The following is a 19,650-nucleotide window of genomic DNA, read 5'->3' on the forward strand; positions in this document are numbered from 1 at the left end:
AGAAGTGTCACGCGTGCCGCTGGACGGGAGGCTATAGGCGGGTTAGGTGACGTAATGGGCGTGGCTTATAAGGTGGGGTTTCCCACCTTCACGAGGAAGAATATCATGGTGGCCGCCACATTTAAAGGGTCCCAAGTATTTGAACATTTCTAAGTACTGCAATCGAATGCAATTTTGTAGTGAATTAATCGACGAATCTCCCAGCTGGGGTTTTCGGGGGGGCGGGGGGCGGGGGGGCCCGGGGGGGCCAAACTCGTGGTTTTTGCCACCTGGGGGTAGTTGGGGGCGAGCAGGCCCCCCCCTCTGCCCCCCCCCCCTGCCCCCCCCCTGCCCGCCCCACGCTCGTCACGCAGCCGCCCCGAACACTCCATCGCCCATCATTCGTTGCAGGTCCCGTAAATGGTTTCAGAACCATTTCAAAAACCCAAGCGTCGATCCCTCACGCGATGTCACCCTATAGGCTAGTGCCTATAGGATGAACACCCAAGGTGCCTGTAGGGTGAACACCCAAGCTGCTTGAAGGTTAACCGAGGCAATTGCCCCACGTTATAACACCCATGAATGATCTCATTCACAACCACCCTTACGCACGGATCTCACGCAACGCGCCAACGCCCTAACGCCGCTGATCTCCGCAGCGCCGCTTGATCATCCACTCGCATTCACTCGCCCGGCCACGGGTACAGAAACACCCAACGCACGGAGACCCCCCCCCCCCCCCCAGAACCGGCCCTAGACCTTTGGGGGCCCTAAGCAAAATTTGGTTGGAGGCCCCTTTGATGTATGATTTGTTTCACCCACTAGCTAGCCAGTGACTCTAGGGGGCCCTCTGCTGGACACGGGGCCCTTTGCAATTGCAAGGGTCGCTTAGTGGCTGGGCCGACTCTGCCCCCCTCCCCCCACCCGTGTAGCCTTCAACAGACTGCCGGGGCCACGTGCTGAACGGAACAGACACGTGACGTCACACACGCAGCACACACGAGTCTAAGTCACGTGACTTTCGGGCAACGATTCACCCTGTCTGCGGCGACAAACAAATTCAATGTCAGGGATCGTGCAATCGTCATCATCGTCGTCATCATCGTCGTCGTGTATAGTGGTGGCCGGGCAGCTCAAGACGACACCTGCAACATGAGCTGAAAAAGGTGTCATTACCCGAAACGTCACCAATTATGTTTTCTCTTTAGGTGCTGTAGGTTCATGTGTTTTATGTGCGTTGTTGTTTGTGCTTGTGCACCACCGCCAACACGTGCATCATCATTTAAATGTTTTATTTATTTTGATGAAGTGAGATGAGTTCACGCACAGGAGGAGTGGGATGGGTGGCGAGAACAGACAGCGTGGCGAGGCCTTCATCCAGCAGTAGATAGGCAACGATGGTGGCGGGCATGAAAGATCGTGAGCGTAAGAATTAACTATCTACAGTAAAACCTTGGACTGCGAGTAACTTGGTCTGCGAGTGTTTTGCAAGACGAGCAAATTTTTTAAAGAAATATTAATTAGATAAACGAGCGAGGTCTTGCAACACGAGTAGTACGTGTATACACTTTGTCTGCCAAGCGTCACGTGATCACAACTGTATACGAGTGCTTTGATATACGAGTGCTTTGGATTACAAGCACTTTTCCGGAACGAATTATGCTCGCAATCCAAGGTTTGACTGTACTATGAATCACGCACTTGCTGTGAGACTGTGCGAGGAGACATGGCAAAGGTGAGCCTTTCAAAGAGCTGCAGTTGTAAAGCTCCGATGTTGACACCCACGATGATAGCCTTGGTTTAATCTCGACGTGAGTTGCTGCGGTAAAAATATAATTTTTTTCTAAAAAGAGACATTGATTGTTTTAGCCCAGTCTGTCTGAAAAGTCTCTCCCCAAATGGAGAGCAACACATTGGGATTCCTGACTCCCGTCGGACGGACAAACAACAACAACAACAAAATCCTTGCACGTGCGGTGTGTCTAAATAATGAATTGTGAAGTCACGATGACCCGCGCTTAACAACAACAAACAAGATCACAGCTCATCCTTCTTGTCTGATGACTGATCGACTTCATCTTCAACCTCTGCTTCATCCTGAGAAGAAGAAAAAAAACACGAAAACGCACCATGAGGCACACTCCAACAACGCGCGTGGGCTGTTCAGGAACAGTTGAGCATGTAATAGTAGGCCTTCGGCAACAACATTATTCATAGTAAAGGTTTTATGGGTTACATCGCGTAAATATCAATGTGTCTCGATTTAAAGCTTTCGTGACTGCAGGGATTCATCTTCTTGGTTCTAATAAAATAAAAATGTTTTATTTTTATTAAATAAAACATAATAAAATAAAAATAATAAAATAATTCTCAGAATTTTTTATTATGTTTTATTTTTATTACTTTATTATTTCAATTCTACGTGACTTTACCGAAAGAACCAAGAAGATGAATATCAATGTGTCGTTAACCCACCACCACCCGACACAGCCAATTAGTAAGGTTTGTTACGTAAACAAATCGTGCCAATTAGTTACTACATGATAATTAGTTACAACATGATAATTAGTTACCACGTGATAACGATGAAGTAGAAACTAAAATGGCACGTTTTGTTTACGCGACAAACCTTACTAATTCATGGTGGGTTAACAACACATTTATATTTACGAGATCTAACCCATGAAACCTTCATTGTGTTCAGAAACAGGCCACGCGGCATCGAACGGTCGTCCCGAGGACCGCCTTTGGCCGCTGACTCGCCCGCTTGCTCGTGCTAAGCGACTCACGTCTGCGGGTGCCTCTTCCGCAGTCTCGGATTCTGGATTCCCACCGCTGTCCAGAAACTTGCTGAAAGCCTCTAGAGTCTTGTCTCCATTGTAGTCGATGATCTGCAGGTCATCGGCACGCAGTTTAGCACGAGCAGCTTTTTTTGCTACCCACGTGACACATCCACCACTGGAGGGGTGGCTGTGGGGGCGGGGGGGGTACAGTCAAGGACATGATGTGTGGATAAAGGGGCAGCAAAAGGAAGAGAGGAGATGATGGGGAATTAAAGAAAAAGGAGCAAAGGGGGTCAGGAGAGATGAGGATAGACAGGGACTACACCAGGGCCTCAACGTTGAAACTAAAACTATTCGTACTTTCCCAGGTAAGACCCACTGAGCTACCCAATAGCTCAACGAAGTGGTCTATCACGTGGACATTTATAGCGGCCGAATACTCTAAAACGCATGCGTCTCAATGCGGAGGGGGAAAATAAAACCCAAAGGGACCCAAAGAAAAATCTTTACGCAAACCAGAGCGGAGAGAGCGTGCAAACTCCAAATATACGTGCGCCAAGTATCGGGATCGAACCCAAGGACCTCCTGTGCGCCAAGCGAGGTCGTCGACATCTCGCCACCGCCCAGCGCCCGCCGGTTGCTCACCTTGCGCCCAGCGCCCGCCGGGAAGAACTTGATCATCGGGTAGCTCGTCACCTTGAACGCCTCCAGGTCGTTCTTGGTGGAGTCCATTTTGGCGATGACGACGTCGTCGCGCTCCTGGTAGCGGTCGCCCAGCTCGTCCCACACGGGCGCCAGCTTCTGGCAGTGGCCGCACCACTCCGCGTCTGGTGGCGGCAGATGCGGGGGGGGGGGGGGACACGCGCACCCACCGCAGTACGGTACAACGCGACGCAGAAGTGGATTCATGAGGGGGGGGGGGGGGTGGTTACGCAGCGCTGTGGAGGCAGCGGCGAGGGTTTGGTGGATCGCGCGCAGATGTTGCGTGAAACTCCCTTTCCCCGTGGACATCGAGGACTCTAGCCGCGTCATCTGTACGGGATCGAGCGTTTCCCCCTCACACGTGGGTTTTTCTCCTGGTACTCCGGTTTCCTCCGACATGCGTCAACACTCATCGGTTGGCCGATAACATCTTAATATGTAGAGGACCGCAGAGCTTCGTGGGAGGAATTTGGCTGCGGCCTTTCCAGCTCGTTTTTGGTTCCTCCTGGTGCCTCCGAGTTATTCTCTGTCTCTCTCTCTCTCTTCACGAGCGAGCGAATGCCGGTGCGGAGCAGCGTTACAAGTGGACGTTAATGTTCTTATTATGAGAAAATCGTTTACGTACGAGTAAATTTCCACTCGCCGGACAAACGGGAAGAGACTGTGAAAACAATTACTTAATCACAGAAGAAAAAAAACCCGGCCGTTGGTAAAAGATAAAAATTAAAACACGTCTTGGAAAAACGGAGGTTGCAGAAAAATCACAGTAGAGCAAAAACAAAACATTATATATTTCTTTATCAAGTAAGTTATTCTTTGAACTGGGTTTTTTTTCCTTCCTAACCCCCCTAATGGGAAGCCACTGAATGACATATCTGAGTTTGGAAATTCCCCGCAGAGACTGTCACTCCGGGTCACAGGTTCGGAGATGAGTAGGAAGATGCCCCACCGCCGTGGCGAGGACTTCCACCTGTCCGGGTTTTCCGAGGATTGTTCCCCCCTTGTCGAGGCAGCTGCCCTGGGAAATATGTAATTCTCTCCCGGGGCATTCATTGTATGTCTGTAGTTTTTTTTTTATATCAGTTGGGTAATAACAATAATAATATTAATGCTTTTTCTACGTAAAAAGCGCTTTAAAAAAAATCAAGGATCTAAAAGCGCAGTAACAAGGCAGCAGCAGACAATCAGCACGAAGGTGACTCACGAAATTAAACACTAAGACAGGCTGCAAAATAATAATCAAAAAAACAAAGCAACTAAAAGCCATTTTTGCTGAATTAGCTACAAGCTGAATGAACAGAAGTGCAAAGCGATAAGATTCAAGACAAGCATTCAAAATGTCCACAGGCTTAAGAGATCCTGCTTGGCATGTCGTAGTGGGAGAGAATTCCAGAGTCCGGGCGCTACATGGGAAACCATAGCAGGTAGATGCGGGGTTACCCGATGTACAAGTGGAAAAAGAAAATAAACTCTCCAGTAGTAGTGTGCGACTGCGTCCGTCCAGAACGCACCAATGCAACGAGTAACGACGCGATGCCCCCGATCCACGAATACGAAGGAGACATCGCGGCGATACGCTACTCCGCTGCTCCAGACGCGGGTTATCTGTCTGGCTTGACCCACGTGAATGTGAAATTGTAGCCGTTTGCTCTGCAATCGATATTAGCAGTCGTACAGAAGACGACGAAGAAGGCGGAAGGAGAATAGGAAGGAGGAGGGTGGAGGAGGGGAAGAGGAGCAAGAAGCTGTCGCCCATCGACCAAAGCCTTGGCCTGGAATCCACCGCTCGGGACAACGCTTTTCCACGTCCAGCAGTTCTCCCCTCTTCCCGCATTTGCAAGAAGTTCTCTACAAGACAAGTTGTCTTCGCTTTACGCGGTAGGGGAGGTAGAGGTGAGATGCGTTCCCGAAAAAAAAAGGGCGGCGCAAAGCGAAATCGCGTAGCGTGGATCGTATGGCCACCCTACCCACAATGCACAGCTGCCTGCCGACTGCAAAGAGTGAATTCTGGGTAGAAATAGCCGCGTAGATACGTGAAATTTCACAAACTGAACCCACAAAATGAGGGAAACATGCACTGTGTTTTTTGTACCTGATAGGTGCCAACCCTATCAGCACCCAATGTCTCTTCTAAAGATCCTCTTATTAACACCAGTCATTGGCCACTCATGCGTCTCGACGATGGATTAAAGCCTCCTGAATCTGGTTCATCTCACCGGACATCTGTGAACAAGAGCTTCACAGCTCATCGGATTTCTCCAGGATAAAAACAGATTCTGATTCTGGCTCAATATTCGTCACGAAGAGGCAAACAGACAGAAATACTAACAGAACTTCACGAAGACATTCTTGTCGTTGTCAAAGGCCACCTCCTCAAAGTTCTTCCCGACGAGGACCTTGACGGTGCCGTGATCCCAGTCCAGGGGCACCTCCTCGCTCTTCAGGAACGGCTGTCGCACGGCAAAGCAAACACAACAGCATCTTTTAGTATCGCCATTCTGAAAACTCAAGTTTTAATGTTGCCAGGTAAGGCCCACTGAGCTGTATAGCCCAGTCGTCATCTTCATCGTTGTTGTTAGCGTCACCGCCATCATCATCGTCGTCGTCATCGTCGTCAACATTGTCATCATTGTCGTCGTCGTCATTGTCATCATTGTCGTCTTGATCTTCGTCGTCGTCATCGTCGTCGTTATCATTGTCGTCATCGTTGGTGGTGGTGGTGGAACGTCACTTACCTTCAACCTGCCCTCGACGAATCCCGAGCAGAACGCGCGCAGGTTTTCCGCCGAAAAGTCGTCCGAGTCCGGCTTGAACTTGTCCATGGTCTTCTCCACCTCGATGAGACGCAACGTGGGGCAGTCCTCGGTCTCCACCCCGAAGAACTCGAGCACCTGCTTGTTCTCCTCCACGTCCGCGTCGATGGAGACGAAGAGGATCTGCGTGGGTGGGAGACGTGAGGCCGCCCTCCCCCCGTCAGCGCTGCAGGTTCCGGTGACAATGAAGCGTTGCACGCCGTCGGCACGCGCGGCGGCCGTAGAAACTATTTTTTTATTTTATCTTACTAAGTAAGGCGCCACTGAGCCGCGTAGCTCTTTCGTCAAAAGCGACCTGGCCATCACAATTGATAGCTCGACGAAGTGTCTTATCACGTGGAAATGTACAGCAGTAAAATACGCATGATGTTGATTCTAAACGTGGAGGGACAAAACCAGAGGACCCGGAGAGAAATCCACGTGACCACGGAGAGAGACACCGCAAACTCCAAATATAAAGCAGGCGTCAGGGGTCGGGATTGAACCCACGGCCTTCTGCATACCAGGCGAGGTAGTTAACATCTCGCTACCGTGGCGCCCCTTAAAGACCGCCCCCCCCCCCCCCTCAGTGACGTCACGTGTTAGACGGCGTCCGAAGTATAACCGGGAGAAATTTATTTGAGAAACATCGCAATCGTCGCCCCCGCTGATGCAAACACTTGTGGCAGGACCCTCCTGAAAAAAGGGAGATTTGTGGTTTTCCGGGATAAACGAGCTCAATAAAACGAATAATCAGGACCCTGTTAAAGCAGGAAGCAAGAGGCTCATTAGAGATCGAGGGGGCATCTATAAACGGATCGCCGTGTACTTCAATTGTCAGTAGGCCTCACACCGGAGTCGAACCTTGCTCAGAGACTGCTCAGCCACTCGCCAATCGGAACCAACATCATTTACAATTCTCCGCGCTGGAATTTTTGCCGTCGCATTAAAGCCGAACGTAAAACGGCGGAGGTTTTGCTCATGTTCGCAGGCATCGGAGCGACCGAACCGAGGGCCATCAACCTGCTCCACTTGAGAACTCGGTGAATGCCAAAGAGCGGCTGCCCGCATTCGAACCCGGCACACACGAGCAACGGCGATTGAAACGCACGCCTCTGACATGGCCACGACAGACGTTGACCCGAAGCAAGGGCACGCGAAGGCGTCACCTTGTCCCGGAACTCCGGGGCCACCTCCCGGAAGTTTTTCTTGATCTCCTGGAGGTTCTCCGTGCCGTTGGAGAAGAAGAGGACGTTGTGGACCTTGATGCTGTTGCTGAAGAGTTTGTTGGCGATCTGCAACGGGCGGAGGTGGAGCGAGTTAAGTGGAGAGCGAGCGAGCGATAAGTGGGAGAGTTTGCGAGCGGGCGTCCGGGATGGGGTGAGCGGGTGGATTTGTGCGGTGCAGAGGAGGTTCAACGTGCGTACCATGCGCATCGATCGTTATCATATTAACAAAATGAAAAGAAATCAACACATTCATCAATAGCACTGCTTTGAATATAAATCGTACGTGATAATTATAGGCAACGTTTCGACCAATGCACCCCTCTCTGCATTGGCCGCAAGAAGACGGGCCATTGTCCGAATCCTCAGCAATTCTATAGTTTTTCTTGTTAAGGTGACAGTGTTATTGACGAATTAGTTGAGTTGTCTTTTGATGCACGCTTGCCCACCACTGCCAACGTAGTATTGCCACGTAAATTGTTGTACGCATGCACGTTGAACTTCTTTGGCACCGTACGTAGCCAACCGCGCTAATCGGATGTGTGGAGGAGGGACAACAAACTAGACACAAAAGAAGAATTGAGTCTTCAATCTCGATTATTGCTCAAAGTGGTTTCCTAAAATCGAAAGGAAAGAGCGTTCCAGACGGCCGCATAAGCGCATCTGAAAGCGCCGCGCAACGCCGGTGGCCGCCATCTTTGTTACGACGGCGAGGCCGAACGCCGCTGCACCATTTCCGCCGTCCTTGTGCAATCGCCACCGTCCCCGCGGCTCCGTGGAGGCTCAAGCTCACCTCGCTGGAGAACTCGATGACCATCGGGAGCTCGTGCCTCTGGATGAACTTCAAGACGCTCTCCTTGTCGATCGCGCCGTCGTAGAACACCTTGGCCTCGTCAAACTGTCCACGGGAGCGGACACGCGCGAAGCCGCGGTTTCAGTCCTCGCTTTGAGCGACGTCCAAAACGATCGTCGGCACGACGTTGATCCACGATAAAACGCAGGAGCGATTCGCAAAGACGCGCGCGCGAACACGTAGAACACAAATTCACAAACACAGCAAATAGTCTTCTTAGCCGGTGGGGCAAGTCCTCGACAGGGAAATCGACTGTGTGACGAGGAAGCAACGCGGCGACCACGAGATGGGCAGCGGCCGGGGCAGCAGAGCGGCGAGCGGAGGAGTTGGTCACCTTCTTGAAGAGCACAAGGCCGTCCTTCTCCACGCCCTGGTCGCTGAACAGGCTCGGCTCGGACGTCACGGCGAAGGGGACCGCGTCCGTGGCGCCCGCGAGGGCCAGGAAGGCCTGCTTGTCTGGCCCATCCTCCTGCCATTCAGCGTCACCACCACCACCACCATCACCACCAAGCATGGTGTCCACAGGATCAGGCTCATCATGAACCATGGCAGCATGATCATCATCACCAACCACGGTCTCCACAGCAATCACAGTCATCAACGCCATCACCACGTGCAATACGTACAGACCTTTGATATATGCGTAAACATTATTTTTGTAAATGCTGTAGTTATGTTCTCCGTCATCATCTACACCATCATCTTCACTATCATCATCATCATCATCACTAGCATCACCTTCACCACCATCATCTTCAATACCATAATCTATACCATCATCTACACGATCATCATCACTAGCATCATCATAACCACCATCATCTTCAATAATTCTACACCATCATCTTCACTATCATCACCGCTGCCATCACCACCACCACCACCACGTTCAACATCATCACGATCAATCCTCCAATGTCACCATCGTCCTCATTCGCACGTCGCCACCTTGAAGAAGCCGACGAGGACGAGCTCGTTGAGATCCTTGATCTTGTCGAGCCCCTCAGCGGAGTCCACGACGGTGGCCGGAGGCCCCATCTGCTTTCTGATCCACCGCACCATGGCATCCGAGTTCCGGCTTCCTGCGTACCACGGACGAACAATGTCCCTGGGACCTCAGCCATCGTCTCCGTGGTCTCCTCAACGCGACGTGGCTGCCAGCAGTGCCGGATTCAGCTAGTGCGGGGCCTGCCGCATATGTTATAAAGGAACCCTACTTCAAAAAAAACACGTAAATATTAAAACACGTAAATTTTTTACTTGCATAGAAAAGTTATTGTATTTTTAAAAATTTGCTATCCAGCCAGATAATACGACAAATCGCTCATCTTAAACACCCAGTCGTTCGTAAAAGTTGAAGGCGGTATAGTACTATAGTAATGGAGCAAGTGCAGAATCACTGAACCGGAATTGATAGCTTGAAAGCATTTAGCGCGGGGCCCTTGAAAGTGCGGGGCCCCATAGCTACTACACATGTAGCTACTACATATGTAGTAGCTACATATGTAGTAGATACTACACGTGTAGTAGCTACGTGTGTAGGATCATCACGCTGCCAAAGGTTAGCTCGGAGCGTTGGTGGGGGGGGTCACAGCGTCACGAACCCTGGGTTACACCCCCCCCCCCCCCCTGAACGTTAGCCCGGGTGAAGTTCGCCACAATGCCTCTATGTACAAAAAAAGAAATCACGTGAAGTGTTTCACAAAAAAATTGACGAAATTCCAGGTGTGAGAATTTAAGACAAATGCCCCATCTGGTTGACCGCTGCAGGATGAACGTGTCTCTGGAGCGAAGCGAAGCGTGTGGCTTAACAGCAACAACAACAACTAAAGTCACGTGAACAATAAGAAGATGCGTTTACCCTTTCGAGCAATTAAACAGGAGTTGTGTTAAGGGGCCGTCCATAAAGACGTCACGCGATTTTGGACGATTTTTGACCCCCCCCCCCCCCCCAGTCACACGGCGTCACAGAAAGTCAGACCCCCCCCTCAAATATGACGTCACAAATCTCTGCCCCCCCCCCTCCCAAAAATTAAAACATGCTTAAAATCGCTTAAAACGATTGTCATTGTAGTGCGTATTTAATGTGGCGCTGCACTCTGATGTCGTAGGAGAAAACATTTATTAAAAAAAGTCTATTTAATTAAGTAGAACGTGTTGTCTATATTTAAAGTTGCGCATTTTGATGTGACGTCACATTTCTCAACCCCCCCCCCCCTCGTCACACATCGTCACAAATGTCTGAACTCCCCCCCCCCCCAGATGCGTGACGGTATTTATGGACGGCCCCTAAGATTTTCGAACACCAAATAGAAACCCTTTTGCAAGGAATCAATTGACTGCATTGACCACACTCAGCGCTTGCAGTAAACATGCAAACACGGCTCCGATCATCAATTAAACGCATTGTCTTTGAAACTGATTGACCTACACCAGCGACAGACGGCAGCATGCTTTATGGCCTTGTCTCACCAGTGTCCAACGCCACAAGGCGAACAAAGACGGGCAGAGAGTACTGACAAGCTCGGGGCGAGCAGCTATAGCAGAGCATCTTCGTTTGCATGTTCGCTACTTAGTAATGTGCGTGCGTGTGTGTGTGGTTGATGCACACTTGATTCCTCGCAAAAAGTTTGAAATTTGATGTTCGAACATCTGAACACCTCCTGCTGTATTGATGGAAAGGGTAAAACCTATTCTTATTTTTATATCCTTTATATTAAGTTTACTTGCTTGCTTGCTTGCGCGCTTACGACCGTGAAAATCTTTCAGTCGTTTTTAACCCACTTCCCGTGATCCAATCGAGCTGACATTTTGCACACAGACTCGTTGTGCGTGACAATTTATTTTCGTGAAATTTTTTTTCAAAAATTTTAGACTTTTTAGGAAAAAATAAATTATATTTAATTACCAATTGCTTAATGGTGGCAGGCAATCATCTGACCCATAGGTGGCAGCCATCTCAAGCCAGAGGACGAGAGGAATCTAGCCGCCACGCATATAAAGGATTTATAGTGAAAAACTTTTATTTACGGGTTAATTTTTTTATACTTTGATACTGGCGAAAAAGGCGATAGAGTCACTTGTTTGAAGGGCTCTTCTCGGAAGGAGTTCTGCGACTTCTCGCTCCGCACGGGGTGATGCACCTCTTCACCTCGAGGCCGCTAGCCCAGGTTAAAATCGACTACATCGCACGCAAGTTGTATCCACTTACAGACGTCCCACCCGTTCCCACTTGGCACCATTACGTCCTCACGGCAAGGTCCACATTGGTCGAAATGTCCTCGCAAATTACTCACTTGGTTAAAACCACGGTAGCAACATCACCCCCCGCCGGCAGGCGATAGCCACCAGTGAAGCATCGACTTCGCGATAGCCTCGTGTAAGGGGTAGGGATGGAGAGGGGCGGTGGTTTAAGGGACATGGAGAGGATTCCTGCCAAAAGGAGGGGTGCAGTTGAGTGGGAACAGTGGAAGGGGGGGAGGAGGAGGAGGCTGGGAAACGGATTGAGAGAGGGCTGTGGGCAAGCGTGTGGACTGTGGAGAAATAAAGAACGGACCCCCCTCCCCCCCCCCCAACCACGTTACACTTGCACTCAGTGATGATCATAGCCTCCGTATTAGAAAACACACGTCCTCGCCCGAGCCCATTTTCAAATCACAACTGAAGAATCCGTCCGTGCCGTCCGTAAGGGCACCTTTTAATCCCTCCAGCGACAGCGTGACCGACCACCCAGAGGACAGGAGGGATCACAGCTGCCGCCACCAGCACCCACTTAGCCATTTAGAATGATCTCCCAGGGGAAGATCTGAGATCTATCAATTCCCAGAAGCGCCCGTGGTGGTGGCTGGAGGTCCGTGCGAGACACGCCATCGACACGGCGAGCGGAGAGCCACCCACCCTCGTATTTCTTGGCCTCGTCGCGGTTGCCATTCTTGAAGAAGATGAGGGTGGGGAAGCCCTTGACCGAGAACTCCTGGGCCAGCTCCGTCTCCTCGGTGGCGTCCACCTTGGAGACGCGGGCCCCCTGATCCGCGCCATCGGCCAGCTCTGTGGCCGCCTTGGCGTACTCGGGGGCCAGCTTCTCGCAGTGACCGCACCACGGGGCATCTGTCGGGAGTCAGTTTCAGTTCGAGTATTAGGTAGAGCCCCGTGAGCCATGCGGCCTCTTGACTCGGGTGCAACCGCAACAAACGCAAACATGAACAAACAAACAGACGTGAGAAAATATTGACTTGAAGCTTTCGTCACTGCAGGAATTCATATTCTTTGGGACTTTCAGAAAAGTCGGGGGTAGACATCGTCGTCGTTTGTAATAGAAGTTGTTGTTGCTGTTGGTTCTTTCGGTAAAGTCACGTAGGTAGAAAAATAAAATTAATTTATATTATTTTTTATTTTATTTAAGATATTTTTTTTTATAAAATTCATTTTCATTTTTATTTAATTTAAAATATTGTTTTTAATAAAATTAATTTTCATTTTCTTGAAAATGTATTTATATTATTTTATATTTTATTTAAAATAAAATAAAAAATCATTTTCTTTTTCTACCTACGTGACTTTACCGAAAGAACCAAAGAGTATGGATTCCTGCAGTCACGAAAGCTTCAAATCAATGTTGTTGTTGTTTTTTTATTTTCCTTGGGGTTATAGCGTGTGAATATAAATGTTGTCGCTAAAAACCCGCCACAATTGTGAGCGTTGTGGGTCTACTCTCCAACACAACCGTTGTGCTGAACTAGTAATTAATGTTTTGTTGACGTGACACACCTTACTAATTGGCTATGTCGCGGGTGGTGGCGGATTTAACGACACATTTATATTTAAGCGATCTAACCCAACATAAACCCCTCTATTATGATCATCATCATCATCTTCATCACCATCATCATCGTCGGCACCACAGCCGCCCACTGCTGTTACCACCAAATCCCACATCTTGGATCTCAGCAGCAGCAGCAGCAGTAGCTTCACACTGCGAAAAATCCAGGCGATTCGATTATTCGAGTAATCGATTTACTCTTTACGATTATCGGTTCGATCAACTAGACTGCAGTCGTCGGATGACACGAAAATAGCTGCAATAAACAAAAGTAGGTCTCACTGCTCTCGTTCTATACCACGTGTGCCGCTGGACGGGAGGTGATGGTGCGCGGGCCTCGGTGACGTCAACGGCATCATGAGCCGCACGCATCACGCTGGGCGTGGCTCATTCGGGGGTTTCCAGCCTTCAGGAGGCGGGGTTGTCAAGGATCCCGATATAAATGGCCCACAACCAAAAAAAACTCGATGAATTAATTAATCGTTTCTTTCCCAGCTCCAAACTCTCGTGGGTGGAGATGGGCGACGTCACCGCGCTGGAGATGCAGGCGCTCATTATTTTGACCCGAGCTGGGAAGAGTAGCCCAGCGGTTCTCACCTCAAGCCGTGCGTTCTCAAAACTTTCAGGCGAAGGCTGCGCGGCATGGTTACCGTGCAGGAGGACATTTCGAATGTGCGCCGGGAGGGAGGGGGCGTGGGAGGGGGGGATGTCAGCGCCACATTGCGGCGAGAGCTGGTGGGGGGGGGGGCCCATCGCGGTGGGGGAGGTGGGAGAGGGGGGGTGTGGCGACCATCTGATGCGCCGTTTTAAGTCGACGAATCGACTAAAACATTGCAATCAACTCTCCCCCCCCCCCACCATTTATTTAGGTCGAATACTCGGCCCCGTTTTTGGAAATGACGGCGAGTCGAGATGCCCAAGCACCCGAAGGCGGGCAACCCCCTGGAAGCCACGCCCAGCATGGCGAGGCGGTTCACGGTGAGTACGTGGGAATGTGGAGGAAGCGATCTCCGTGCATGATACCCGACAAAATCGATCATTTAGATATCCCAGTTCGAGCTTTGTGACTGCTCGGACAAAAAAAAAGTATGCGGGGATTGGGCATGGGACGTCGCGAGAAGGGGCGATGTGCTAAACCGTCGAACAAAGGCGGTCGATGGCATCGCGCGTTTCCAGATGCCCTCCTGCGGCCGTCTGGTTCGTTCTTCCTTTCCGATATTTTAAAGCCACTCGAACTGTGCACTCTTAAGTCGTCTAGATTGAAAACTGATTTCTTTAGAACTGCTTTTTGCGTTTAGTTTGTTGTCCTTCCATCACCTCCCGATAAACACGGTCAGCTACGTACGGTGCGAAAGAAGTTCAACACATCTACACAGACACACAAACGCGCGGAGTGGCAGTCAAGGGAGAGAGAGACACGCACCCCAGGGGTTACGTGCGACGCGGAAACGGAGCAATGAAATCAGCTCGCGCGCAGCTGCATCGCATGATCCGGCTTTGGGAGGCAGTGGATTGATCGTGATGATGGTTGTAGTGCGGTGCCGCCACCTTGTGGAATAACTAAGATTATCCCGCATAAGAGGGGGGCATGGGGGGGAGCTGTGGCGCAGCGGTTAGCGCGCTCAGCAGAATGAAACTGGCGATCCGAGTTCGTTTCCCGGCCACGAACTCACATCAGCGGCGAGTGACATCGTAAAGCTGTCCTCCACCGATTCGCAGCAATGACCAGCGTGGTGAAGTATGGTCAAACAACCCTCACTGTGGACACGGCGGCGGCATGGAGGATGACCTTCGTCCGACGGTGGATTGCCAAAGAGCTGCCGATTGTTAATCCTTAGAAAGTTCGACTCGCTACCCTTTCAACTAGAAACGTGAATATACATAGATTTTTTTTACTACATATCGCGTGCCACTACCGTAATTTCCGGATTAAATACGCACCTCCACTACCCCCCCCCCCACACACACATTTTATTTGAAAGCAAAAGTTGTAGGTGCGTCTTATAATCCGGTATTCGTGCAAACGTTTGAGGTACGTCTCATAATCCGGCATTCGTGCAAAAGTTTGAGTTGCGTCTTATAATCCGGTATTCGTGCAAAAGTTTGAGTTGCGTCTTATAATCCGGTATTCGTGCAAACGTTTGAGGTGCGTCTTATAATCCGGTATTCGTGCAAACGTTTGATGTGTGTCTTATAGTCCGGTATTTGTGCAAAAGTTTGAGGTGCCTCTTATAATCCGGTATTCGGTAAAAAGTTTGAGGTGCGTCTTATAATCCGGTATTCGTGCACATGTTTAAGGTGCGTCTTATAATCCGGTATTCGTGCAAAAGTTTGAGGTGCGTCTTATAATCCGGTATTCGTGCAAATGTTTGAGGCGCCTCTTATAATCCGTATTCGTGCAAATTTTTAAGGCGCGTCTTATAATCCGGTATTCGGTAAAAAATTGGAGGTGCGTCTTATAATCCGGTATTCGGTAAAAAGTTTAAGGTGCGTCTTATAATCCGGTATTCGTGCGTAACCAGATTTGTGTAACTTGATTGACGCCCGGTCCCGAGTCGTTGGGGATTGCGTCTTACTTTCCGAAGCATAATACGGAAAGTCCGGTGCTCCTGTTCCGAATTGGTAACAGGAATGTAGCATGTAGCAGTACTATGCCATTATTTAAGCAGAAGTGTCCTATGATGATACATATATGCATAAAGAGCTTTGTTATATCGTAGCTAGCTTGCTGTTGGACATTACGGTGCGAGATAAGCTCAACATTTATATGCACACGTATGCTCCATATGCTACACGTATGCAATGTATTTGTGAACGTATACACACATAGACACCGCGTGAAACTAAACTAAAACTATTTAAACAAAACATTTGTTTTAACCAGGTAAGGCCCACATGAGCTATATAGGAGTTTTCTTTTCTTTCAGAAACGACCTGTCCATCACAAATGATAGCTCAACGAAGTGGCTTACCACGTGGAAATGTTATAGCAGCCAAATAGTCTTAATAGCGTGGTTACAAATATGGAGGGAAAAACCGGAGAATCCGGAGAAAAATCCACGCGACCACGGACAGAGAGAGAGAGAGACACGCAAACTCCACATATACAGCAGCAGGCGTCAGGGTCGGGATCGAACCCACGACCTTCTCGTGTATACCACGCGAGGTAGTTGACACGAATATCACATTACTATTCCATTACTTAAGCAGACGTGTCCTATGATATCCAGTACATGCACACGTGCTATGCTGCATCGCATCTGGCTTCGCTATTGGTCACGAGGCACCATGCTGCACATGCCACGCGTATGCGATGTATCGATGACGGAGTAACATACGGAGGACACTAGTACGACTGCTATGAAACGTCATCGGTAAAAGCGCATCCCCTGCAACCGCTTGCCCACCACCACCACTGTTATCAGAAGGGCATCCGCTCGACTCCAGGGAGTTCCAGACAGCCACTCCAGTGGGGGGGGGGGGGGGGTGACGTTATAGAAACGTTCTACGAATCAATAGACCGTGATGAAATGTTGCAATACATGCGCACACGTTGGCGGCTCGTATGTTTCGCAAGAAAGCACGTTTTAGACTGGGCCTGTCGTGAGAACGAATTAAAGCCCCGGTCACCATCGCCCGAGAGCTCTCACGCACGTGGGCACGACAATGCATGCGTGAGGATACGTGAACGTGTCAGTCGATGCGGTGATACAGTCTTGATGATTGTTGAAGGGTTTGTGTCGTACGCAATAGCGGTGTTAACTATTCACGTGGCGATAAAAAGAGTGACACGAATCTACTTGAAGTGTTTAGCAGGTCCCATGGCCTAGCGTGCAGTTTCCAACTATCATTGTCCATCTTCTTGGTTCTTTCGGTAAAGTCACGTAGAAGGGAAATAATAAAATAATAAAAATTAAACAATAAAATTATTCTCACGACGTTTCGGCCACAACGCAAGCAGCCGTCCTCAGGTGTCTTCCCGACATACCTGTTCTTCACCTGAGGACGGCTGCTTGCGTTGTGGCCGAAACGTCGTGATAATTATTTTATTATGTTTTATTTTTATTATTTATTATTTCCCTTCTACGTGACTTTACCGAAAGAACCAAGAAGATGAATCCCTGCAGTCACGAAAGCTTTAAATCGAAAATTATCATTGTCCACTTTGTCTCGTCTCTATGTACTATGAAGGGATATTGCCCGAAACGTCACCAACTGTATATACATGGTGCTTCAAAATTATTTTAACGCTTATATGGGACTATCGTTTTTAATGGAAAAAGAACGGATAATATACACTGTAACGTAATAACAAATGTAGTATGTTAATAACTTCAACAAGTCAAAGGGTCTCCACTTTGTTCGCCATCGTTGTCAACGCGTGGCCTGGAATCTTCTCCAGGTGGTCTCCAGAGCCTGGAGGCGGCACATTTCCCGTGGCATCGTTGCAAATTCTCCGAAGTGTTAACATTGTTTTGAAGCACCCTATATTATACTTTTCACGCCACAAGTGTTCTTGACAAATGTGTTGGGTCGCCAACGCAGCAGCGTCTCGGAACACATCACCAAACACATTTCATGTCAAAATCCGGGAATGTTGTGTGTCGTCTCAGTGCCGGATTAAGCGAGCGCAGGGACCTGTAGCATATGTTATCAAGGGGCCCTAAATATAAAATAAAATTGATTAAAACACAATTATCTTTACTTGCATAGTAAAGTTATTGCATTTTTTCATTTGCTATACAGCCAGATAATAGGACAAATCGCTAACCTTAAACACCCAGTCGTTGGTAAAAGTTGAAGGCGGTATAGCACTATAGTAATAGAGCAAGTGCAGAATCACTGAACCGGAATTGATAGCTTGAAAGCATTTAGCGCGGGCCCTTAAAAATGCGGGGCCCCGTAGCTACTACATAGCTACTTTTGCTCCGAGGTATAATCCGACACTGCGTCGCCTATGTGTGCGTCGTCTGCGCGGGTACCTACAGAATTCCACCATGAGGTAGGGGTAGGTGGCAAGCGCCTCTTCAAAGTTGGCCTTGTTCAACACCAGCACGCCATCCTCCTCCTGGAACTCCGACGCAGCGGTGGCCAGGAGGGCCCACAGCACCAAGACGACACGTGGAGACATCATCAGCAGCAGCAGCAGCAGCACCACCACGAACCAACCAGCTAGCCGCCGGAGAACTCACCGCGGGCAGGCGAACACGACGGTGAGAAGAGACAGAGAGAGGGGGTGTTGGGGACAGGTCTCGAGTTTTAACCGAGGGGGTGCGGGGGGAGGGAACACGGAGGGGCTTCGCTGGGAGGCCGTGGGTATCCTGCCACCTGTTTGCGAGTTGCACGGACAACCCTGTCAAGGACTCGGGGAGGTAAACGCCACGTGGAGGGCCGTGAGTGGTGGCGCCACGTTCGGCGACGTTTCAGACCGGCGGCTCCGTCGATGTCAAACGAAGAGTTGTGTAGAAATCTGCGGAAGCTCTCGACTTTTTTTTTTGGGGGGGGGGGGGGGTGTCGATGGGGGGGGGGGGGGGTTTCTTCCCACCTGCATCGCCGTTGTCAAACCGCGCGGTTCAACGCCGCGTTTAAATACGGGCAAAAATAAATTAATCATACGGTCAAATCAAACGAGAGTGTATTGTTTAAGCCTTCATAAGTTTCCGTGTTTTATTGTTGTACATTTACAACACGAGTGTGTGCATCCACGTAGCAAGCTAGCAGCAGCATCGGCATGCAAGATCACTGACATGATAAGGAGCAGCATTGACACCAATGATCAAAATTAATACATGAAGCAATTTTTGTTTCAGCAAAATATTTTTCGTCTATTTTTTTGTGTTTCTCCCTTGTGATGCTACTTTATAGGATGGACTTTGAGATTTATAAGCGGTAAGAGTTGACCAGTAAGGTGTGAATTGGTCTGTAATAAGGTAGGAGGCACTGATAAGGGGTTGACCGGTTTGCTCTTGCGAGGTTCTCTTGTTCTATAGTGGAAGCAATTAAAGGCTGGTTCATCGATTCTCCGCTCGCCGTTCAACAATTGAGAATAAAAAAAAAGAATCCATTGTGTTGAATGTAGCGGCCTCTAGTGGCTGCAGGGTTTCACGTGAGCCCATTACATATACTAATTTGGAAAAATATCGATACAGAACGTGTATCGTGAGCCTATATAATCGACATGAATCGATGCGTCGTTAAACCCCTATGGAGCAAATGCATGTTTGTCTGGAACTTGGCGAGCGCGATATGTAAACTGGTCCTCCGCTAGGGCGACTCAGCCTTAAACGAGTGCATTGGGGAGACAAAGGTGGCCGGGCGCAGTGTTGGCCACACCACCAACTTCGCAGGTGCCCGCTAACAGGTCCGCACCTCCGACATGTCACGGTTGGCTACGTACGGCGCGAAAGAAATTCCGAATGCGCTTGCAAACAAACAACGGCACTTGGCTCCAAAAGTCCGTACGGGGGTCCTTGGGTTTTGTGTGCAACTGCAGTGG

The 19,650-nt window shown here is 49.4% G+C and overlaps 1 protein-coding gene across 1 annotated transcript; it reads right to left on the minus strand.

Annotated features, from left to right (window-relative positions):
• Positions 1–1,256: 1,256 nt before the first annotated feature.
• LOC144726390 (protein disulfide-isomerase-like) lies at positions 1,257–18,387 on the minus strand. The gene is made up of 11 exons (XM_078605059.1): positions 18,141–18,387; positions 12,233–12,442; positions 9,284–9,417; positions 8,670–8,804; positions 8,276–8,380; positions 7,426–7,551; positions 6,200–6,400; positions 5,794–5,914; positions 3,408–3,589; positions 2,769–2,870; positions 1,257–2,076 (listed from the first exon to the last, which is right to left on the minus strand). Exons 1-11 carry the CDS (start codon positions 18,286–18,288, stop codon positions 2,017–2,019), a joined length of 1,524 nt encoding a protein of 507 aa, XP_078461185.1. The 5' UTR covers positions 18,289–18,387; the 3' UTR covers positions 1,257–2,016.
• Positions 18,388–19,650: the final 1,263 nt, after the last annotated feature.

This window comes from Lampetra planeri, chromosome 23, assembly GCF_965212315.1.
Source record: "Lampetra planeri chromosome 23, kcLamPlan1.2.h2, whole genome shotgun sequence".
Taxonomy (NCBI): Eukaryota; Metazoa; Chordata; class Hyperoartia; order Petromyzontiformes; family Petromyzontidae; genus Lampetra; species Lampetra planeri.